A 23,010-nucleotide genomic window follows, 5' to 3' on the forward strand; every position below is an offset into this window, starting at 1 on the left:
CGGCCCCTGTAAAACCACAGGGATTAAACGTGTAAAGCGGCACGTGAATTGGCGTCGACGGTTCAGGCACCGACGCGCCGCCCCGCAAAAAGTTCACGACACCACATCACAGCGTCATTGCAAATGCGACGCAAGAGATGGCCTGTGGCCTAGAATGAATCACAGCCCGTGGCGATGTGGCTGCTGGAAAATGAAGAAGCCTTCCAAGGCAAGTGAGACATGTGCATTCGGCCAGATGCGGTACTGACCGAGCTGTTTTTGTGTAGGGCGTCGACTTTGGCTGCGTCCAGGCAAAACGTACCTCTTTGGGAGGACAGCAGTGGAGCGTAAGTTTGATGACCTGCATATCTTTTGGTGGATTTTACGGGTGCTGATTGAGATGAGAATAGCTGGCCTGCTGGCATTGTCGCACAATACCATCTCGCGCAAACACCTGACAATCACCGTCGAGAACGTCATAGAAGGACAGGCACACAATCTATCGAGCCGGTCACACATCAAGATTGAGGACCTCGCAACGAAGATAGGGACGGTGATCAATGGGCAAAAGATCAAGGGAAGCATTTATGATACTCAAGTTGAAGAGTACGAGATTATGCTGGGCAAGTGTCCGAATAAGTTTCGGTATATATGCCTACATGAAACGAGCAAATGCTGTTATGATTGCTGACAGAGAGCAGGCTAAAATGGCACCCGACAGTCTTTACCTTCTCATTTACAAACAAAGAACTTCAAACCCAGCCTCTGACATCTCTTAAAGAGCGGTTCGAGCAGCTAGACATCAAGCTGTTGACAGACTACAGCGTAAAGCACACGACGCACGTCATATCGAAGAAGCGAAATACAGCCAAAGGCCTACAAGCTCTTATAAATGGCAAATACATTGTTACGGAGACTTTCCTCGATGCCATATCCTCTGTCACGGAGCTCTCCAATGGCGCAGATAGCCAAGAGTCGAGCTCTCTGGAAACAGATTTTGACAAGTTTTGGCCCAACGCATTGGAGCACCTACCAACGCGTGGTAGCGAACCAGTGCAGCACCCGGATGAAATGTATGCGCCTGATGATCGAAGAAAAGACGTATTTGAAGGTTATACGTTCATCTTCTACAGCCAAATTCAGTATGACAACCTAATGGCGCCGATTACAAATGGAGGTGGAAAGGCTATGCTACATCCTATTGAGCCAGAGGAGACGAGGGCGGATGATTTTGTCCGATATGTAAAGGGAGTCGCAGGTGAAAAGGGATCCGGATCGTTTAACGATGGTAGTGAGGGTAAGGGAGTTGTTCTGGTGAGGTTTTTGCCGGCCAAAGGAGAACTTGTTGGCTGGTACACCGAGTTTATCACTGCAGTCTCACTGCTACTGGATCACAGGCCTATTGAGCAAAACGAATTCCTGGAAGCAATTCTAATCAACGATGCAAGCCAATTGCGACGACCACTGGAGACGGAATCATCCCTTAGAGTCGAGGACTCAAGGCCAGCGGAAAGCCTGCAGCCTGAGCAGACCACTCAACGGAGCCTGAACAGTCAATCAACGCCAGTAGTGTCTCAGTCCTCCCAACAAATTGATTCACAGCCCATTCCCAGACGAAGTCGACTACGGAAACCAGTCAAGAGAAGGTTTGGGGGCTTCGATGATGACGATGACGAGATGGGGGTAGACGAACCCCCTCCCGCTAGGGAACCTGCGAGACAACAACCGCAACCTCAAGAGGACGAGGGAGGGTTATTTGTGTCTCAAGAACAAGATGCTCCTTTCGTGCCCGACGATAATGATGCCAACTTTCGATCACAGAGAAAGAGGCCGCCCTCTCCCATACCAGAAAGCGATCTGATGGAGGGGATGGCACCAGCAGTAGCAAAGTTTAAGCGGCAACGCCTTGAGAGGGGGGAACAATTCGCAGCGCCCTCACCCGAACCTGAGAGAGAAGAGGCTGATCAGGCAAAGGCAAAGACCGGAACCAAGAAGAAGGGGAAGGTGAAGGAGGAGCAGGAGGAGCTAGACGTTTTAGCAGTGGCTGCAAAGAATCGCGAGGAAGCGGAGGCTCGGGCTCGGGCTGAGGCCGAGGACCTGGCAAATCTACCAGAAGGCATTGACTTGGCCGAGATTCGTCGGCTTAATATTGTGGAAGAAATTGAGCTACGTCCTACAGAAAGGGGGTCAGACAGGACGAGGGAACAGGATATTGCAGATGGGCGGTGGAATCCCAAGTGGAACGGAATGAAGAACTTTAAAAAGTTTCGCAAAAGGGGAGAGGTGGTAGGGAGGCAGCCCGCCAGAGTCATCATCGCCCTCACGGAAGTCAAGCCCAAAGAATTTGGGGTTGGCGATAACTACTGGCTGGAAGATGTCAGCAGTGACCGAAAGAAGACAACAAGCCAGCCATCTGCCGTCGGTGCTAGTGAGGCAAGGAATTCCCCCTCTCTGGCACCGGAGCCGACGAGGCGAGGTACGTCGGCGCGAGTTATCGACTCGGATAGCAGTGACGTGGATGAAGAGGCAGAGCCAACGCCGGATGGAACCGGGGTGCCGTCTCAGAGTAGTGGACGGAGCCAGCTTTCCAGCGCAAAGTCTTGGGCGACTGGTCAGGGGAAGAGAGTAGCCACGGAGCCGGCCGCTGCTAATAACCCGCCGCCGGCAAAGAGGACGAGGGTGGCGCCGAAGCTGCTTGAGGTGGCGGATAGCGACGATAGCGACGACAGCGACGACGATCTCAAGTTTAGATTTGGCAAGAGACGGTAGTTGGTGGGCAAGACGTGACACTGGATCATGCTCCAGCTACACACCTAGTACATGTAATCTAATCTGCGTACATGGGGGTATCTCTCTCTAACTAATGTAAAACATCTATAGTCTATGCCCTTTGCGGTGCCCATTCTGCTTCTTGTGTGCTCATCTGTAGCCTAATCTAATCTAATCCATCTTGTCCATTTCACCCTCCTTGCCGTCTGTCTCCTCAACCAGCAACCCCACAAGACACGCTGCCAGCATAGTCTCATAGTTGACCCATGGATGAATCTCCCCAAACAACTTGGTGCCATCTCGCCCAGCTCCCCTCATCAGCTCCGGCACGCCTCCAGGGTGAAACTTGGCATACGGCGTAACGTTGTACACCTTCCCGTTGATAGCCATCCACGCATCCTTGCCCTTGCGCCCAGTCTGCACCTTGAGCATTGAAGGCGTCACGCGCAAATAGGGAGTCAAAGATTCCACGCCGCGCAGGTCGGCGCTGGGACCTGATATCCTGGCCCAGTCTAGCGGAGAGTGGCCAGGCGTCAGGACGACTTGGCGACTGGGCTTGGATGGTTTGGCGGAGAGTGTCGGGGGAGGGGCGAGGCCGGAGGAGGATGCCGAAGGGCCTCGATTGGGGGCCGGGCCGCGGGCACGTTGCGCCGAGTTGGGAGCCGGGAACTGGTTGAGTGAAGGAATGCGGCCGTTGGGACGGGATGAAGGGAGAGGCGGCGGAGGCATCATGTTATTCAAGGTTGGCGGAGGCATCATATTATTAGAGGTTGGCTCGACGAGGGAGAGGCTGGGAACGGGCAGAGCTGGAGTTGCGGCGTGAGCCTTGGGCGTGGTTGGAGATTCCGGCTCTTGGATGGCTGGAGGGACAATCGTTGGAAGCGCATTAGGGGCGCCGTCTTCGGGCTTCCGCTGCCTCAGAATCGAAGAGCTTCGTTCCGCCGAGGTCGTTGTTGAGGATATCCTCAGTTCAATATCGTCTGACGGCTCGATGGCGATTTTCGGCGCATCCGCCTTGAGTCGATGCTGCCCATCATCTTGATGTCGATCTCGATCTGATGATGCCTTTGTCTCCTTGCCGTCCGTGATGGCGGCGGGCTTCCCAGCGCTCTGCCATGGCAACCACAGCCACGGCGGCGGGCGCAGGATGACGAAGACGACGGACACGACAATGAGCGAGATGCCAAGCAGGGCCATGCTAGGCTGCGCTGAGACACGAAACGGTTTAAAGAAATGAAGAAATTCCAGACGTTGATGCTAAGCAGTCAAAGGATGACGGCAAAGGCATGCATGTGGTCTCTAAATTTGGGACATCAGGGGGTCTAGTCGTCTGTCGCAGCCAATGGGGTCCGTTTATTACTGCGACCGGGACGTCGTTAGCGGGAGGTCAGGCACGAGGCGCTACACCCGGATGGGCATAATTGCGAATCCTCGGCTTTTTCGTGTGTTTTGTTTCATCAGGGGAGCTCGGCTTCGTTCTGGAATACCTTTCGGGGGGTGTCGGGGTTTGCTCTTGTTTGATTCTTTTGCTCGTCTTTGAGCTAGTAGATCAGTGTTTTGTAGCGGTTTATGCGCATGGCAAGCTGAATAAATAAACAATGGGCGATCCGACTTGGCCCGCGTGACTGGCGCTATGGCATGGCTTAGAGCACGACTAGAAGGAGTATGGAGGGATATTAAGCATGGATGTGTGCACTAATTTATACGGAGGTTTTGGTTTTTCTTCGTCGGGTAGCTTAAATCTGCTCATTCGATGCAGATCTCGTCTACCGGAGCAAGGGGGGGCAGTTGAAGACATTTGCATGCACGGGAGTAAAGATACCGTATTGTGCTCGTATTACTGTGGCATTAAAGCAACAGATGAGCAGATGCAAAGTAGTACTACCTTAGTAGTATTCGTATTAGTAGCAGCAGTGGTATTGCATCAAATCTATCTTTATCTTGCATTGTCGCATATATCCACCGCCCACATTATACACAGCTTACACCGAGTATCGCGCCTCACAGCACCAGCTCCATATGGACACCTCACCTAACCCAGCATGTCAATTCCTTATTACTGCTGCTGCTCCTACCTACCGTACTAGGTAGTTTAGTCGTCTGCAAACGCACGATGCTAATGTACTCGGACGGAGCACAGATGCTCTGTTACAGCATGTGCGTGCAGCTGTGGATGCTCTTCGCTCGCTCCCATAGGATGCATCTGCTCTGCACTCTTTACCGCCTTTCTGGATACAGACTTGCGGGGGGGCAAAAACCCTGTGCTGTGCTTGCGCTTAAATGGATTGGGCCATGACTGCTGCGTGTGGTGCTTCTCCTCAATCGTCAGACGATTCAACAACAGCATCGCCGACTTTTTAAAGCGTCATCAATGGCACATGTCTTCCATATCTTCGCTCATGGTCGCTGCTCCGTCCCCCGTGCTCCGTCCCGTTACCGTGCCCGTGCCTGTAACTCTGGTACATTTGATCCCTCCATAGCTGCCGTCCCGCTGGGCTTAGTGGACACTCTTCAGGCAGTCCCGGCTCCTTTTATCCCTCCACACACCCCCTAATTTCTGGCCCGGGCTAGTCGTCACAGCGGCCTTAATTACCTACCCAAGGGAGCCATTTGGCGGCTGTCGAGCGACTTTGGACGCCCGGACGATGCGCTCAGTCAACCCATACTCAGACACCGTCGCCGACAACCCAAACCAAAACCCGAACTCAAATCCCAAGCCAAAACCCAAATCCAAGCCTCAACCGCCCGCCTCGCGCCTTTCCGCCTGCAAATCCGCATCCAAGCGACCAGCCACCAACACCGCGACGACCGCCGCAGCTCGATTGGGCACGCCTCCACTGCCCAATCCCCAGGGATCGCCCCTCATCCGTCCGCCTGCTGCTCGACAGCCGAATCAACATGTGCTTTCTGTGAGGGCTGCCGCTGCTCCAACTACGCGTTCATCCACTAAGAGGGACGCTGCCACGATGCCTCTCGGCGACAAGCCTCGCCAGCCTCAGCTGAGCGCGGCTCCTCCCCGAAGCATGACCCGAACGCCCCTGACCCCAAAGGTCGCCGTCAAGGGCCCGTCCGCGACCACGCCGCTGGCTCGCAAATCCGGCTCTTCTGCTGTCGGCGCGCAGTCGCCGCACGGTGAGAGCGCCGCTGCTCCTCCGGCTTCATATCTCAGCCATACCGTGACCCCGCGGTCGGCGCCCCGACAGTCCCGTGCCGACAGCGTTCTCTCGGCGCAGAGCAGCACGGTGAGCATCGACAAGTCCAACGACGGATGGGAGACGAGGAGCAACCGCGGGCTGGGCATGTCGCCGCTGGCACGTACCGACAGCCTGAGCTCCAGGAAGAGCATTGGAAATTCATCAAATGGACCCGACAACGACTCCAAATTCTTCTACGCGAGCAGCATAAAACCCGCGGCCCAGGCACCACCGCCCCGACCAGCCTCGGTTGTCCATACTAAGAGTACGCCGACCTTCTTCTATGCCAGCGACGCCGCCAGCAAGCGAGTGACGAGTCCTCCGGCATACCCCAGCTCAAGCACCCATTCGCTGAACGCGGCGCAAGAGGGTGTTGCTACCAAGTTCTTCTACGCCAATGGCACGCCAGATGTTGACAACAGACTGTCGGCGCGCAGTTCTGGATCGGGCTCGACGGTCTCGAGCGGCTCCAAAGCAACGCGCCCCAACACCAGCAACTCATCAAACGTTGGATCCAGCACAACCCAGCATTACTCGCGACCAGCGTCGCCTTCCAAGAACCTAACACATCCTACACTACCGCAACAACAACATCATAAGCAGCATCCGCCACCACCGCTACGGGGCAGCGCCATGTCTCCCTCGTCTCCGATTAGAGCTTCGGCTCAACCGTCTCCGATAAGGTCTTCGGCCCAGCCATCCCCGAAGCTGGCGTCCACCACAGCCCAGGGCAACAAAAGGCGGGTGAGTATTGAGGCGCCTCTACGGTTGAATCAGGGGCACGGCCGGACGGGCAGTGTCCAGTCTATAGATGGGGTAGCAGCACCAAAGCTTGCCTCGCCCACTATGGCACCACCCATGATTCACGCGCCTGAAATGACGCCGCCGCTTTTAAGTCCCGCTTTGCCGCAATTAGCACAGCCAGTGACGATGGCTTCGATTTTGCAAATGGCCGATGAGTTGGACGATGAAGAGGACGAAGATGATGAGGATGGGAGCGAAGAGGGGGAGGATGGAGAGGATGGGAACAGTGATGACTCAGACTTCGACTCCATCAACCGGAAGAGGTCATCTCAAAATTCTGAGTCCCTTGATCATTTTGTCCTAAGCGCGCGGCGTGAACGCAAAGTTCAAGATCTCGAAATTACCAATGCTTCTCTTGAGGCCATCAACAAAACTCTCGAGAGGCAACTGCGCAAGCAGTCTGCCGAATTGCGCCGCTTCCGACGCCTATCCAGAGCTGGTCGCCTTACAGGCGGCTCTGCAGCCTCTACCCAAGGCGGAGCCTCTCTAGCAGCGCCGGGTGCTTCAGGAGGTCTCACCGATGTTAGTGAGAAAGAGGAGGAGGCCGGCCCGGCAAATCACAACGACGAATACGAAGACGATGAAGACGAGGAGGAGGATGAAGAGGAGGATGAGGATGAAGACTCGCTAGTCGATTCTGAGTTATCCAACGGAAATACAGCCGGCGACTCGAAATCGAACGGAGCACCGTTGAAAGCGGAATCCCCCGGGGATAAACGGCGTAAGCGCGATGAGCGCCGTCTCCAACTCGATCTCACCAGGCACCAAGAGCTTCTGCTTGATAGCCAGAAGATGAACCAAAGTCTCAAGAAATGTCTAAACTGGACAGATTTGCTCATAAAAGAAGGGCAAAAGGCATTGGCCTACCGTGTCAGAATCGCTGATGTGGATGCCATGCCCGGCCGTGTCCTGGCAGCTTCATATTACGACTATGGCGACGACACATCTCAAGTTGAAGAAGACACAGTATCTACCGTTTCTGTTGGGGATGATACCATATCAATCATGGAGTCCGAAGCGGAAGTATGGCCAAAAGAATCACAGGATCGTGATAGCGGCATAGAACTGCCGCCCGTCGCGGGCCATTAGATATCCGACATTTCGCATACATCAAAGGGGGAAGGAAGGCAAGTCGACACATTATTCTTCATAAATCGGCCGATCGATTATTTTATTTCCACGGCGCAAACATTTCTTACTCTCGCTCACATCACCACTCATGGATTTTCAAGTTTTTTTCCTTCTCTTCTTGGACCCTTTCTCCTCTTTGCTACACTGCTGCAAATTTTCTTTTTTCTATTTCTATCCTTACCTTTTTTTCTTTTGTATTTGCGACAGCATATACTTTTTTCTTTTCTTTTTTATTTTGCACGTATAGTTGCATCTCGGGATATCGGGGATACATGGCGCTCATTTGGATTTTGCATGGCGTTTCTTATGCTCTATATTTTCCTTTTTCTCTTACGCTGATACTAGATTCAGCTTTTTACTCTTTGCGTTGATGAAGGCCATGATCACTCTATTCTTCCAACCACCCGCTATCTCCATTCCTTTCTTACTTGAGAGCTACCTCATATATATCCCCAAAATACCCTTCTTCCACAAAACCGAGTGCGAAAACCACCCTCGTTATGTAAAGGGGGAAAGCTTAAAACATTCACAACGGCTTATTCCCCCTTTTCACTCCGCAAAGTCCTTCTTTCTATATGATATCCTTAGTCATATTTGACTACCTCAGTTGTTTTTGTCGTGTTTTTTTTTTTGTCGTTGTTTTTCCAAATGTGTAAGATACCCGCAGAGGCAAAGCAAAGGACGAAAGAGAAAAAAGAAAGGGGAAAGCTTACGGAACACACACCACATGAAATGCGCCGCGAACGAAGAAAAGACGAGACGCGCCTTTTCTTTATTTTTATTTTTCTTTATGTTGTTGTTTTGCTTCTTGTTTTTTCTTTTGAAAGAAGAGAAAGAAAAGAAAAAAACAAAAACTTTTATATATCGTTAAGCCGTAATAGGCTATAACAACGTAACGAGCTCGCATGTTCTCTGGATATACAAAGGAGAGGAAACTGCATTATTTTTATGTATGTGTGAGATATAGAATACGCTGCTTTCGGTGATGATGGAAACGGAAATAGAAGAAGAAAAGCGATTATGCCTTCCATGGTTTGGTTTTCTTGGATGCTTGTGATAATATTTGCTTTAGTGACTCGTAAGAACAAGTGATGTAAATATGCTGAAATTCGTTTCGATGACTCCAAGAATTTATAAGAATACTTCTTAAAAGCCTTCAAAAGAACTAAATCTCGGAAGAACTATTATATTCTGAAAGAAGAAGAAAATCCAAACATGCATATAACATGAAAAAACCGCCAGACAAAAAAAAAACAGAAGTGGGTTGTATACTCTATATAATAAATATGCCGATCGCTCTCTATCCGGCAATCTTGACATGATTTCTCTAAACAAACAAATTCTCAATTTTCCATTTTCCCTTCTCACGTCTCCCCTCCACAAACCATTAAACGCCACGTCCTCAAACTGTACATCTTACGGCGCAGTCTCTGATTTAGGCACGTTGGGGGCATCCTGAGCAATCTCTTCTGCAGTCTTGGACTTTTTGTCCTTCTTGTGCTTGTGCTCATCGTGCTTGTCCTTCTTGATGGCTGCTTCGGCGACGAGCTGCTCAAAGAGCAGATAATCGCCTTCTTCTTCGGGAGAACGTTCGGCCTATTAGGGAGAGAGAGAAAGAATCACAGTTAGAACAACGGTACCTTTTGCATACTTTTACATCGCAGAAAGGGGAGGAAATAAACGCCACGAACCTTGAGGAAAATCTCGCCAATCAGGACGAGCGCCTGCGCTCGCTCCAGTCGCTTTGACAACGGAACCTTCTTGTCGTTCAAGACAGTATCGCACACCTCTCGCAACACGCCCTGGATCTCAAATCTGCTGCCTCTCCACGCGGCTGTGAGGATCTTGCCCGTGACACGGCGCTCGTACTCAACCCGCTTCTCCTCTGTCCAGTCCTCGCCTCCCCTCTCTTCCATCTTGGCCATGTCCTCCACTGTCTGCTGCGCATCAATGGCGCTGCTGATGGTGTTCCAGGTGTCCTTAACCAGTGTGCCCTTGTCCTTTAGCTTGCTGAAGAAGCCGCCAATGCCGAGGAACTTTTGGCTGCGCAAAAGGGTCGAGGCCTTGGACATGTAAGTCTGGCCGATGGCGTGAAGGATATCGATACCGAATGACTCCATCTTGAGATTCTCCACTTCGAGCCGCATCTTCTCCTGGAAGGCTCGCGTTACGTCGGCGCCCTTGTCTGTCTCCGTCCACACGCTGACTCTGTCCAGCAGCTTCCGCGTGAGAGCCTCAACGCGCTCCTTGCGAATGCGCGCGCGCTCTTTCTCATAAGCAAGCAGCTTTTCCCGCTGTTCCTTGCTCATTCCACCCTTCTTGCGTTCCTTGCCTTTGAGGTCCTCCTCGGTCGTGCCTACTTCATTTTCCATATCCTCGTGGGCCTTGTCTGTGAGCGCTGCTCGGATGGGGATGCGATTCCGAGAGCCAAATGAAGGGGTCGGAGACGTGGCTTCCGATCGGGGCGGCGGTGTCGAGGTAGCAGATGGTGTCTTTGTCTTCTCTTCGTCCACCACCACCGTGGGTGGCGGTGGCACAGATGCGGAACCTGTGAAAGGCTCTCGGTTCTCCTTCTCCTTCATGCTCTCCTTCATGGCCTCGGCAGTTCCCGGGAACTCGTCGTCCTCCTGCGGCGGCGCTGCCTCTCCTTCACCCTCCTCTCCCTCCATGGCGATGTCCATTGTGGCCGCCAAATCCTTCATCAAACTAATCTCACCGATCCAGTCGACAAAGGCCTCGCCGCCAAAGATGGCAGAGAAGAATTCGGCCGGGTCGACAAAGCCCTCCTGTGGCTTTGCGTGATCCTTTCCATACTTGTCGTAGGCCTTTCGTAGCTCCCCGTCGGAGAGAACCTGGTAGGCTTCACCGATGGCTTGGAACTTTTCGTGTGCGGTCGGATCATTTGGGTTCTTATCTGGCGTTAGGACAGCCAGTTAGTCAGTGCTCAACAAGGGAAAGAGAAAGAAACAGAACGTAGAAACGCAGAACGGGATGCGCCGTTAAATACCTGGATGGTGGACAATGGCCATCTTGCGGTAGGCCTTCTTGATCTCCAGCTCAGAGGCCGTCGGCGAGACGCCGAGGGTGTCATAGTAGGCCGTATCGACGACCATTTTGGATGATTGATGCTTATCAGGCGAATACGGCGCTTCAGATGTGTAGGTTTGCGAAAGCAAAGTAAAAGCGAAAAGGCTGGCTGCGCTGTGGGAGATGCAAGTTGTTATCGCGGCATTAGACGAGGGATGGCATATTCGCTCTCCGCAACCGAAATTTTGCCCAAGATTGAGTGTGCTTTTGTTTCGTCGGCGCTACGTAATGGCGGGGCAGTGCCTGCTAGGCCTGAACAAAGGCCAGATTTAGTGGCGGGCGGTAAGAAAATTGCAAATCCGATGCACCAAGTAAGCAACTGGCACCTTTTCACATGAAAGTCCGCATGTCGCCTGCCAGTCACCGGGATTCCGGATCATAGCACAGTCTGCAAAGCATGAACAATCACTGTCGCGAGGATATAAAAGAGCATACTGCGAAATAGTCGCCTTACTAACTCAAATCAAGTACCAAAGAGAACGTGATGTATTCTTGTCGAAGCTACCTACCACTACTACCTAGTAGTCATCAAAAAGGTGCAGATGAAAATCATAGGCGACGACGCGCATCAACTAGATGAGATACTCTCAAGAATGGTCAATAGATAATCCACACGGCTTAGCCATCAACGAATCACGGCAAACCCAGTATCAGGCTCATTTGATTCCCGCGGCTTTCATGCGCTTGAAGCACCTCTTGTAGGCTTCATGAATCTCGGAAATCCCATATTTATACTCCCCGAGCTTGGCCACCAGCTTAGTCGTGTCCAGTGTGCAGTTGCTGCGGCCAGCCTTGATTACTTTGGCTTGCTCTTCCAAGGTAAAGTTCTTCCAGCTAAATTCTGGTCTCACAATTTCCTTGAAGAGCTTGAGAACCTCGTTATGAGAGATAGAACCCGGGTTGGTAAAGTTATAGACGCCAGTCTCACCATGCTCTGCAAGAATGATAGAAGCAGGCAGAAGATCATGCAGCATGGTGTTGCTGTTTGGAATGTCAACCACTCTCTCGTAGCCAAGGAGCTTTGTCACAAAGTTCCGCGGATGAAGGTCATCGCTAACAGGCATACGAAGACGAAGAATAAGGCAGTTGGAGTAGCTGCTGAGGATCTATAAGCATATTAGCTTCGTTACATACCATATACAGGCTAGATAACTTGACTCGCCGGCTCCACGTGGCTCTTGGTCAAAGAGTAAAAGCTTCCTTCAAAGTTTGGGCGGTCTTCTTCTGTATACCCACGCCCTCCGATGGGGTGCGTCTGGTCGTACTGATACACACAGCCAGTAGCGAAGATGGTACAATGGATTTTGGCTTGGAAGCAGGCATCTGCCAAGTTCAATGTGCCAATGACGTTGGATCGTACCGTCTGGGACTTGTTGTCTTCACACCAGTCAACATTTGGTCTCCCAGTGCATCCGGCAGCATTCAGAACGTGTGTTGGCCTGATAAGAAAGAGTTCCGAAAGCACAGCCTCTCGATTTTCCATACGGATTGTTGTAGTGTGAACTTCCTTGCCCTGCTCCTCCAGAAGGCGCTTCAACTGACCCGCAATCCAACCATTACCTCCCCATATAAGGAAGCGTGGCTGCTGGAAATGGTCATCAAGACGGTCGTTTGCTTCCCAAGCTGCCATTATCATGAATGTATCCAGGGTGGACTATGGAGGATTCTCTTGGCGTTAGTTGCAGAGTAGAGCAATGATAGGCGGTCTTGACCTTTTGATAGTGAGGTTTCCCTAAGAAGTTGAAGAATGAAGATATTCAAGCATGGTCAAAATCAGAGATGGCGAGATATGGCAGTCACATTCTGGCTGGGGCCGAGTTGAGGAAGGTGCTGCTGTTGGTTGTTGCCATACAAACTTTGTCGGTTTGATGGGAAGGTGTTGCCTGATTCAATGTTCCCTCAACTCATTGTTTCATAAAAGATGATTGTATTATGGTGTACACATTGCCTCTAATCATGTTCGACAGTGTAAGGTGAGGTAAGGTAGGCAGCATTAAGAAAATGGCAACTGGAGCTTGATTCAGTCTTGTTAACGAGCATTACCACCGCACATGCTCCTACTATTGACTCATGAGACGCGTATGAAGCTTCGTTTATCGGCATAGGTACCAAGTAAGCCCAAGCATTGGTTCATATCAGGTGCCTAGTAGTATTCCTCATTGGTATTTTTCTCCCGGACCTATGACTATTATTACTATCTCAAAGAACTATATTATAGTCAGCTGCATTGTGAGCACCTAGTCGTGATTCGAGTCTTCATTCGCTGTTGCCTCCCAAGAAACATCATGGGCCACACACGACATCTCATCTGCAGCCCCTATTCATCTTGTCGAGTTCAAACAGTTATCACGCATGGCAATCACTGCAACTTTGGAATATATCCACCCTCGTGTTTCGCAAAAAGATGCCCTCCTAGAATTGATAGCAATATTCTGAAAAGATAACCCCGCCAAATCCGTATTCAATCGCCATCAATTCCATCTCTGTACGGAGCATAGGTACCTGTAAAGCCGTCCGCCAAGACCTTTACCAGGAACCTCTGCTGGCGTTATTGCATTGACTGTCTCATCTTACCTGCATCCTCACCGCTGATATCGCGAACCTAAGTATCTATTTGTTCCGCAGAGACCGACCTCAACGAAGGGCATTTACTGGCGAGTTTCCTGCTGAGTCATCGACGCAGGGGAAGCAGGTGAAATTGGTGGCGCTTCGAAGCGAGTTACACGGCGCGTGAAACTTCCTAGTAGGAGGTGATCCTGCCTTTGGCCGTGAGTTGTTGTCGGATGTACGACGTATGTACGATGCGGGCGGAATAGAATCACAGCTCATCACGGCCCAAACCCGTGCGGTTTGTTGTTTTGCTTGCGTCTCGTGGCCACGGAATTAACAAGATTTCAGTGAATGCCGTCTTCCTCCTCTTTAACCAAACCCTCTCAAAGCCAAGTGCCACTATTAACTCCCGCCAGGCTTTTACCCCTAAACTCTCCCATCCTCCATGCCGTATTCGCAGAGAGCTAGCGCAAACCAGCGTCCGCTTGCTCTTCCGATCCTTCTAGTGCTGCAGCAGGGCGATCGAACCTACAGCCTATAGGCAAACTGCCCGTCTACAGTAGTAAATTCATGCTAACCCTACTTTTCCCTCTTTTGCTTGCCTACCCCGTCGCGGCGGATTTGGTGTGTGCGCAAACTGTGGGGTCGGCGTGCTTCGGCCGTATTCGTATCCACCAGCTTCCCACTTCTTGGTAGCCTTTTGGCAATCTTTCATTTTAACCACAGCTTGCTATAATTCCACTTCCCCCCATCAACCGACTTCCTTTCCCTCACTTTGTTTTCTACCGGCTCTCTGTCTTCTTCCAGTAATTCTTTGTTTTACCATATACCCCATCCCATTACTTTTCTCTCTCTTCTTCTCGTTCTTTTCTCGCCATTCTGCTTCTCCTACGAACACGGTGGCAGGACGCTTAATTACTGCTAGTCAGCAACAGCTCTACAAAAATTTGCCATTCCACCCTCCGCACACTCCCAACAGCCTTTAAACGCGCACTAAAATACCACCACAATGGGCGCCATCTACTACTTATTGCACCCGGGCCAGCTTCGTTCCATCATTCAATGGTATGTCTAGCTATCAGTACCTCTTGCAGAGGCCCAAGTCCGAATCGGCAACACGCTGCTAACTTGACGCCGTAGGAAGGTATGGCACGAGCCTGTGAACCGCCGCGACCCCAGCACCGAATGTGCGACACTACAAGAATGTTTCCGCTTCTTGAACTTGACAAGCCGTAGTTTTTCGGCCGTCATCCAAGAACTCAATCACGAGCTTCTAGTCCCTGTGACGCTCTTCTATTTGGTGCTACGTGGCCTCGATACCATTGAGGATGACATGACCATTCCCCTCTCTACAAAGGTCCCTATGCTGCGGAACTTCCATGTGACAATGGAACAGGATGGCTGGCAGTACCACGAGAGCAAGGAGAAAGACCGAGAACTTCTGGAAAAGTTTGACTGCGTCATTACTGAGCTCAAGAAGATCAAGAAGCCTTACTATGAAATCATTAAGGATATGACCATCAAAATGGGCAATGGCATGGCAGACTACGCACAAAACACTTACATGATCGAAAACGGCGTGCAGACGATTGAGGAATACGAGCTGTACTGTCACTACGTTGCAGGATTGGTTGGTGAAGGCCTAACGCGACTGTTTGTGGCTTCAAAGCTTGCCAACCCAAAGCTGGCTGAGAGGCCTTCTTTGACCGAATCCATGGGTCAGTTCTTGCAGAAGACGAACATTATCCGTGATATTCACGAAGATTGGCAAGACGGCCGACGATGGTATCCAAAGGAGATTTGGAGCAAACACGTTGACCGATGGGAAGATCTGTTCGACCCCAAGTATCAGAAACAAGGAGTGGAGTGCATATCAGCCATGGTGCTCGACGCTCTAAAGCACGTTGAAGAGTGCCTGTTCTACATGGCGGGTATGAGGGATCAAAGTGCCTTCAACTTTGTTGCCATTCCACAAGGCATGGCCATTGCTACTTTGGAGATTTGCTTTAGAAACCCAGCTGTGCTGCAGAGGAACGTCAAGATCACCAAGGGAGACGCTTGCCAGATCATGCTGGAAAGCACCCAGAACCTTCAAACTCTTTGCGAGGTCTTCCGAAGATATGCCCGGCGCATTCAGAAGAAGAACGATCCTCGCGATCCCAGCTACTTGGCAATCAGCTCACAATGCGCCAAGGTATGAAGAGATCCTGAGGAGAACATGAACTTGACTGGACCTTGACGGAAATGCTAATATCCTTCCAGATTGAACAATTTATCGAATCCTTGTTCCCCAAGCAAGACCCCAAGAAATTGGCCCAGGAGGCCAAGGAGAAGCAGACGCAAGAACCTGGCTTGACTACCAGCGAGACTGCCATTATGATTGCTGTTGTTCTTGGTGTTTTGTTGACTATGACGGGCGTGATGGTAAGTCACACGTTTCATCTCCCCCAAGCCAGGACTTGGAAAATCTAATGAAGAACAGGTTGGCATTGCTTGGTTCCTCGGCGCCAAGTTCGATAATACTCTGGCCGACACGGCGAAGCTGTTTGGCAACAGCGCCGCCAGCGCTGCGCCTTCAATAACGGGCGCTCGCGACGAATTGTAACGCAACTACTCATTTACTGATTATATCACTAACTGCGATGCCTTGATGCCCTCATGTACTACGAACGATCTTGGCTCATGATATATGCCAAGTATACATATATATACTTACCTATCATAATTAATGTCTTTAATACTAAAATTGACAGGGAATGGTATCTCTGTACGATGATCAAAACAGGTGGTATTTCTTGGAAGTTTGTGGTGTCTTTTTCGATCTCGATCATACTCCTAGCACGGATGTCAAATTGCAATCCAGTCCTTTCATGACTGTGGTTGTGCCGAAGAAGTGCTGATATCAACTTTGCTTTTGGTCTACTCTTAACGGAGCTGACGCAACGTGGAACCTCTGGCCTTGGACTTGACGAGGCTGGATCCGTGTTGGCGGGCAAACATTTCTTTGTGCCAATTAACTTTGTGATGTGGCGTCGTTGTGAAGAGTTAATCCTTGCCGCGTTAAATGGTGACTTATGTCAGGGCGATAGTAGAGCTATTGTCAAGCAATAATGAAACCTACCCCTCTATTGTCAGATAGCCAATCGCATTGTTCTCATCATCTAAATACAACTTCATTTCACATGTTGATATTCATTCTCGCCTTGTTTCATGAATGTAGTAATCAGGGCAATTATCTATTATATCTACATGTAGCCCGTACGCTGATGACAATCATCACCGTCTAATAATACATCTCGGTCAGATGTCTCGCAAACGTTTCCAAGTCATCTCTCTCTTTCTCAAAAAAAATTATATGTCTATGAAATGGCAGGATGTAACAAGTTTTGCAGTGCGCGCGCCCTCACCCATTAGGGTTATCAAATTCGCAACCGGACAAGCAGATGAGATGTCGTGATTTAGAGGTTGGCGTTGTTGGCAATGAGGTCGGTGGTACCAGCAACGTTCTGCTGGACAGTGGCACCAGTCTTGGTAGCGAGGTTCTTGATGAGGTTGCTGACATCGTCGACGTTGGTGACGCCCTCGAGAGCCATCAGGTAGGCGGCAAGACCGGCAACGTGAGGAGTAGCTGTTCAAAATCATGTTAGCTTATGGGCACTCAATTGTAATACAAGAGCCGGAATTCTTACCCATGGAGGTACCGCTGAGAATGGCGGTGTCAATATCAGACTTGATACCAACGCTGAGGACATTAACACCGGGGGCGTAGATATCAACACCAGCACCGAAGTTGGAGAAGCTGGCACGGACATCGTTCGTGGCGTCAATAGCACCGACGGTAATGGCCTGAGGGGCAGAGCCAGGAGAGGTGTTGGCAGTATCTTGCTGTAATACTTGTTAGGAATGGGGTTATAAGTGAGAGTCGAATGGGGTTCAACATACGTTCTCGTTACCGGCAGCGACAACGGGGACAATGCCGGCGTTGGCCAGAGCAGTGATGGCGTTGTTGACAGCAGTGGAGAAGGAGCCGCCGAGAGACATGTTCATAACAGCCTTGCCGGCGAGCTTCTTGGTCTGGACGTCGTTGATGACGAACTGCATGCCGTTCAAAACACCAGAGTTGCTGCCAGAACCGCTGGCATCGAGGACCTTGACGGCAACGAGCTTGATGTTCTTGGCAACGCCAAAGGTAGCACCACCAATGGTACCGGCGACGTGGCTGCCGTGACCGTTCTCATCGGTGTCCTGAGTCTCATTGTTAGATTGTAAACATTGCCTTCTCCTTGTATAAGAGAATACTTACGTTGGTGTTGACAAAGTTGGCTCCAAAGGTGGCACGGCCCTCGAACTCGGTGTGGGTAACGCGGATGCCGGTGTCGACAACGTAGGCAGTCATGCCAGAAGCAGCAGAGTTGTCGAAGATGTAGTTCTGACCACCAACGTCCTTGTTGGAGAGACGGATCAGGCCAGGGGTGGCATTGGTCTGGGCAACGAGGGCGGTGTTCTGGACCTTGGTGTCGGCCTCGATGTAAGCAACCTCCTCGGCGTCGAAGATGCTCTTGATCATGTCGTTGTCGGCATCGAGGGCCATGGCGCGCCAGGTGTGAAGCTGGAAGGAGTGGATCTCGGTGGACAGCAGGTTGCCGAGGCCATCACGCTTCCCGAGGTTGCGCTTGGCGATGGCGGTAGCAAACTGAGCTTGCTTAGCAGAGATGGCGGCATCACCGAAGGTGTTATTGTAGACGACAATGTAGCGGCCAGGGATGATGTTCTTCGCGTGAGGGTTGATGACGACGCTCATGAGATGGGTCATGTTAAGAGCGCTATGTTGGTGTGTTTGAGGGCTCAGCGAGTGACGGTTATGGAAAGGCATGGCCGCGGCCAGAGGGGCCACGACCATCAGAAGATATGCGAGCATGGTGTTGAAGGGCGCCATGGTGACTGAAGACTTGGAGATGCGTGATGACGAAAGAAATGTCGAAAATTAATACTAGTTGTCGTGAGGACAGGTCCAGCCGTCTTCTAGTGAATGAATGAATATCAATGCTCTCGAAAGAGAAAATAACAGAGCAGTATCAATGCTAATGAGTGAGGATGTGCGATCAACGGTCCTCAATAGCCAGCTACTCGGTTCAGCAATAAGACGTTGAAAGAAAGACGGCGAAGAAATGTTGAACGATCCAAGTGCGGAGGACCAGGCCGGAGACTCTTGAATGGAAGAGAGAGAGAGTATGAGGAGGATGTGAAGATCCAAAAGAAAGAGAAGAGGGAACGACGTAAGTAAAAATAGTAAAGAAGAAGAAGAAAACAATGACATGGGGGAGCAAAGTGAGGAGAAGAGAGAAGTGGATTTCGGGCAAGGTACTCGTACCAGGCGAGAGAGTGGCCCTCCCAGAGCAAAAGCCAAGTCCAGGCACGTCCGGCTTCCGTGGTTCAATTTGATGGGGCCGGAGGAGCCCCTGCTAGCGGGCCTTGTCGCTGTATGCAGAACTTTTCAGTGGCTTTAAGTTCTTGTAGCGTGTGGTGGCAACTGCGCCGCCCAGGTACAGGCGCTCAACTCGTGGCTGGCCCAGTCCAGATGCTGAGACTGGGGTGTCTCAGGGCGGGTGGGCAGGGGTTGATGCCAAGCGAATCGCAAAACGTTCGGGAGCTGTTTTGGAAAACGCTCAAACGCAGCAAGCTGAGCTTTTGTCTTGTTGGCGGTTGTTGCTGTTGCTCTTGTTTTTCATTTCTATTATTTTTTCTATTCCCCCCTGTAAGCATATCTCATGCTTCAGCCGAGGCCTTGGCGAGTCGAGATTCCTGTTTTATAGCCGAATGTCTGTGGCTGAGATTTTTGCTTTGGCTTGCGCGAGGCGGTTTACTTGGAGGTACGAAGCAGTGGAGGCAACAGATCGTCAGGTACCAGGTACATGTACATGCACTTCGGTCGTTCAACATATCGTTCGTATAACAGAGTTCAATCGTGGTAGGCAGTAACACCGAGGGATTTTAATGCGTCAATTTCACACGAGGTCGAATTACGTGGCATACATGCATCCGTTGGTTTTTTTTTATTCTCAAGTTAGTACATGGAATGGGTAGAGTGCATGTATCTGCAGAGATGCCACAAGCGCCATATCGATCGTCAGGGCAGTGGCACATCGCCATCTCACACCCGCGCATCAAGCGGTAAAAATAGGTAAGAAGCGATGTGGTCATCCAACACCCAAAGCTTGTTTGCTGCCTATCAATCCAACATCCCGTGTCTTAAATTGAACGCCAGTGATGAACACCAGATCCTAGGGATATACAGCTATAGCAGTCCCAGATAGTAAAAGAAAGTAGCTATGGCAGCAGTTGCTCGAGGAACTGAATGTTTTACAGCTACTAACCTACCATGTACTTACCGGTAATAGCATTGAAGTAAAACGCTTCATGCTTCCTCCGCGTCCTGTCTGACACTTGAACTTGACGCACGCCAGCTGCTCCGTCATAATGGCATGTTATGCTTGTTCTATTAGTGCCAGCCAGCGTAGTACTAAGAGTGAACTCAATTGATGTAAATTCAGCTGCACACTCTCGTGTCGATCAAGTGCGGCTTGATCTACAGAGTACATATAATCCAATGCTACACACATCAACGGCCTCCGAGTTGATCATCGGGCGATTAAAAAGCCAAGTGCAGTGCAGATCTCTTAGCTTTCTTGCATGCAGAACACTGATATTCATGATTGTTCACAATGCGATCAACTCATCGCCGCTTCAAATTAATCCAAACGACGCCCGAGCCATCGTCTGCCTCTGCGTTGCAGCTTTCAATGAGGATATACGAGTACCAACTTGCATCGTCCATGTCATCAAAATGTGTCTTGTACCTGGTACTTCGACAATTCAACGCATCCCCCATCTGCAGCAATTCGGCAGCCCTGGAAATTAGCTTCGGGTGGCGTCAGGGGTAAACCAGCGCCCCACCCTTGAAACGCAGCGCTAGTGAATCTCCAAGCTCGGCGTCTGTTCCAGGTTCCATCCAGTTGGTGAACTTCTTCCATTGGCCTAGCCATGAGACACTTGAAACGCGCGGTACAGAGCCAAGTCAGAGCTCGGCGGCCTGGTCCTCTGCGCTGTGCGACGATGCGATGCAGAGCTCTCGAACGTTGGAATTTAAGCTATATCTCGTTGGTTGTTAACACTGACCTTGGGTGCGGGTTGCAAAAATAAGCATTTGTTTGGTTTGCTGTTTGTTTACCCGTTTGGGCTGTCCAAGCGTTGGTGGCTTGGGACATGTATCGATGGATTTAAGCTTGATCGTGAGGTCATGTTCGTATTTGGTCAAGTCGTTACGGCCATCGTTAGCCATCGCGTCGAACGGCATAAACAACACACCGCAATTCCTCCGAGCAATCTACTTGATGTTACGGCACGTATTGCACCTATCCAGTATCACAACTGCAACATCGTGGGATATCTTGTGCACGAGGCAGATAGAGCCACGAGGATGAAGATCGTTGCTACAACCAATAAGCGTTGTAAACTGCTGCAGCCATCAATGCCTTTCCCCGATGCTACAATGCTTAATACGAATGGACGTCTATACAAGCAATCCGCCCAATCAGACTGGATCCTGATATCAAGCATAGTGCATCAAGCTGCAAGTCACCGGAACGTGCCTTAACTTGCTGCCAGAAGTGGAATAACAGCTGTCATAGACACCCATGGCTCAAAATTCTGGCACCCTTGAATCCATCCCACTCTCGTCTTCCCCACACCTCACGCTCGGCCCCGGCACAGCCAGGGCACGCCCTGACAGGCTGCAGGCCCGTATGCAAGCACCTGTGCTCCGTGGTGTTTGAGGTTGAGTGTGCAATTTCCGTCTGCCAGCGCATACGAGCTCCTTTCAAACAACGTGCATGCATGCTTCTTGGTTGCTTCGCCTCATCACGGGGCCACAATGCCTGATTCCATGCGTGCAAATCATTACGAGGTTCTCTGTCAGTAGCCATGTCCTCGTATGTGAACGATAGTCTCGGTGATACTCGGGCAGATAGAGGCTAGAACACACCTCACGCACGGCCTTGGTTATAATCACCGCATACCTGTAATATTTACGAGTGCATTATTTCCCTGCATGTATGTATACTGCATTAACAGGGCAAACGTCATATATGGCTCGGGCCTTTCCATTACGATATCGTTCTGTGGGAGGGGCTTGGATAACCCTAAAACTCGGTGGCTGTTTGTACTCAATACAAGGATCTACCTTGACAACCTGTAACCCAGACTCCGTAGCGGAAAAAGTAGCACCAGTATGATCCAAGGCATGGATATCAACCTTGATTTAGCTTGTGATGCCTCTGCGACCATCTACAAATGGGCAGTCGTGTAAGGTGCGATGCGCAGTCCAGCCGTCTTGGCTCTAACATTCCGCGTCTCGGATGACACTCTTACGCCGGGTCAAAATTAAGCATAAGAAGAAGCTCCATGATGGCGCGACTTGATTCAATCCTGCCAAGTCGGCCGTCGTCAAACACTGAGCTTGATTCCAAGATCAGCCATGCCGCTTTTCGCCGTGTTGAGCCGGCGTAGGATTCTTGGAGATGGTATCTGCAACATGAAGGCTGGGCCGTTTGGTGGATGGTCCCGTCTCATGTTTACTTTGGGGCCACGGTACAAGTAGTTACCGGCAGATTTTGTTTCAAGCGGCGCTTAAAATAAACCAGTGAGAGATTTTCATCATATTTCGTACATTTTGAGCTATTAAAAGGATGATGTCCTGTTGTGTAAGAATAGATGTAGTCGTTGGATTTGAACCCCCCTGCTGCTGTTGGTCGTGGGAGTTGCTTCTTGTAGATACGCGTATTCACCATGGTATCGATGTTGGCGCACTGCATTTGGCACATGTAGATATGAAAGGATGAAATCGAAAGATAACTTAGGTAGCGACTATAGAATCACGATTTTCTGTATGCTGCTACGGTCTGGTAGTATAGATATTATCGACCATTACGCTATCATGGTTACCCTTTTGTCAGTTGAGAATTATCTAGTAGTATCTCAGGTATATGCACCCGCCAGCTTTAAAGGACGACTCTCGATTTCAATGATCTCTAAATGGGTTCTCAGAATATTAGATTGCTGTTTAGCCACTATTTGAATTTATCTACTACCGGATAGACAACTGTGTGTACTCGGCCTTCATTTTAACCTCGATATTTCTCGTTGTGTTGTTCGCTTGTCTAAAAGGTCCATAGTTCGGTGAAATCTCTATGCAACCATACCTACCCTGTATCTCGAGATTGTGATTAGGTTTGCTTATTCTTTTAGGCAATGTAAAATACCTGCTTAATATCCTACCCGTTGAGATACTTCCAGTAAAATCTCTGGCAAGCGAGGAAGTAGTTAGTGAATAGTGAATCCATTGTGTTGGTCTTCGCGGCTTTTACGTAGATTACTGTCAGAATTGAAAAATGATATCACACGTCGACATCAATTAGCGAATACGTGTATCTGCCAAGCT

The 23,010-nt window shown here is 50.4% G+C and overlaps 8 protein-coding genes across 8 annotated transcripts; 4 read left to right on the top strand and 4 right to left on the bottom strand.

The window, feature by feature from the left end:
* Nucleotides 1–104: 104 nt before the first annotated feature.
* V8C40DRAFT_230615 (uncharacterized protein) lies at nucleotides 105–2,921 on the top strand. The gene is made up of 4 exons (XM_083212751.1): nucleotides 105–208; nucleotides 267–326; nucleotides 390–624; nucleotides 681–2,921. The coding sequence occupies exons 1-4, from the start codon at nucleotides 175–177 to the stop codon at nucleotides 2,746–2,748; spliced, it is 2,397 nt and encodes a 798-aa protein (XP_083079369.1). The 5' UTR covers nucleotides 105–174; the 3' UTR covers nucleotides 2,749–2,921.
* V8C40DRAFT_230616 (cytochrome b5-like heme/steroid binding domain-containing protein) lies at nucleotides 2,691–4,041 on the bottom strand. The gene has a single exon (XM_083212752.1). The coding sequence runs from the start codon at nucleotides 3,943–3,945 to the stop codon at nucleotides 2,920–2,922; it is 1,026 nt and encodes a 341-aa protein (XP_083079370.1). The 5' UTR covers nucleotides 3,946–4,041; the 3' UTR covers nucleotides 2,691–2,919.
* A 1,203-nt stretch (nucleotides 4,042–5,244) lies between these two features.
* Nucleotides 5,245–8,180, top strand: V8C40DRAFT_14078 (uncharacterized protein). The gene has a single exon (XM_083211199.1). It carries the CDS (start codon nucleotides 5,394–5,396, stop codon nucleotides 7,833–7,835), a length of 2,442 nt encoding a protein of 813 aa, XP_083079371.1. The 5' UTR covers nucleotides 5,245–5,393; the 3' UTR covers nucleotides 7,836–8,180.
* An 821-nt stretch (nucleotides 8,181–9,001) lies between these two features.
* V8C40DRAFT_230621 (X-domain of DnaJ-containing-domain-containing protein) lies at nucleotides 9,002–11,165 on the bottom strand. Its single transcript, XM_083212753.1, has 3 exons — nucleotides 10,885–11,165; nucleotides 9,569–10,791; nucleotides 9,002–9,473 (listed from the first exon to the last, which is right to left on the bottom strand). The coding sequence occupies exons 1-3, from the start codon at nucleotides 10,988–10,990 to the stop codon at nucleotides 9,294–9,296; spliced, it is 1,509 nt and encodes a 502-aa protein (XP_083079372.1). The 5' UTR covers nucleotides 10,991–11,165; the 3' UTR covers nucleotides 9,002–9,293.
* A 132-nt stretch (nucleotides 11,166–11,297) lies between these two features.
* V8C40DRAFT_279446 (uncharacterized protein) lies at nucleotides 11,298–12,696 on the bottom strand. The gene is made up of 2 exons (XM_083221232.1): nucleotides 12,136–12,696; nucleotides 11,298–12,070 (listed from the first exon to the last, which is right to left on the bottom strand). Exons 1-2 carry the CDS (start codon nucleotides 12,598–12,600, stop codon nucleotides 11,621–11,623), a joined length of 915 nt encoding a protein of 304 aa, XP_083079373.1. The 5' UTR covers nucleotides 12,601–12,696; the 3' UTR covers nucleotides 11,298–11,620.
* Nucleotides 12,697–14,181: 1,485 nt separating this feature from the next.
* On the top strand, nucleotides 14,182–16,825 carry V8C40DRAFT_230623 (bifunctional farnesyl-diphosphate farnesyltransferase/squalene synthase). The gene is made up of 4 exons (XM_083212754.1): nucleotides 14,182–14,579; nucleotides 14,655–15,708; nucleotides 15,777–15,938; nucleotides 15,997–16,825. The coding sequence occupies exons 1-4, from the start codon at nucleotides 14,524–14,526 to the stop codon at nucleotides 16,117–16,119; spliced, it is 1,395 nt and encodes a 464-aa protein (XP_083079374.1). The 5' UTR covers nucleotides 14,182–14,523; the 3' UTR covers nucleotides 16,120–16,825.
* On the top strand, nucleotides 15,947–16,825 carry V8C40DRAFT_230624 (uncharacterized protein). Its single transcript, XM_083212755.1, has one exon. The coding sequence runs from the start codon at nucleotides 16,173–16,175 to the stop codon at nucleotides 16,386–16,388; it is 216 nt and encodes a 71-aa protein (XP_083079375.1). The 5' UTR covers nucleotides 15,947–16,172; the 3' UTR covers nucleotides 16,389–16,825.
* On the bottom strand, nucleotides 16,652–18,481 carry V8C40DRAFT_14121 (peptidase S8/S53 domain-containing protein). Its single transcript, XM_083211207.1, has 4 exons — nucleotides 17,818–18,481; nucleotides 17,457–17,759; nucleotides 17,204–17,399; nucleotides 16,652–17,142 (listed from the first exon to the last, which is right to left on the bottom strand). Exons 1-4 carry the CDS (start codon nucleotides 18,448–18,450, stop codon nucleotides 16,973–16,975), a joined length of 1,302 nt encoding a protein of 433 aa, XP_083079376.1. The 5' UTR covers nucleotides 18,451–18,481; the 3' UTR covers nucleotides 16,652–16,972.
* Nucleotides 18,482–23,010: the final 4,529 nt, after the last annotated feature.

Source organism: Trichoderma camerunense (assembly GCF_050948025.1).
Source record: "Trichoderma camerunense strain CBS 138272 chromosome Unknown V8C40scaffold_1, whole genome shotgun sequence".
NCBI classification, from domain to species: domain Eukaryota; kingdom Fungi; phylum Ascomycota; class Sordariomycetes; order Hypocreales; family Hypocreaceae; genus Trichoderma; species Trichoderma camerunense.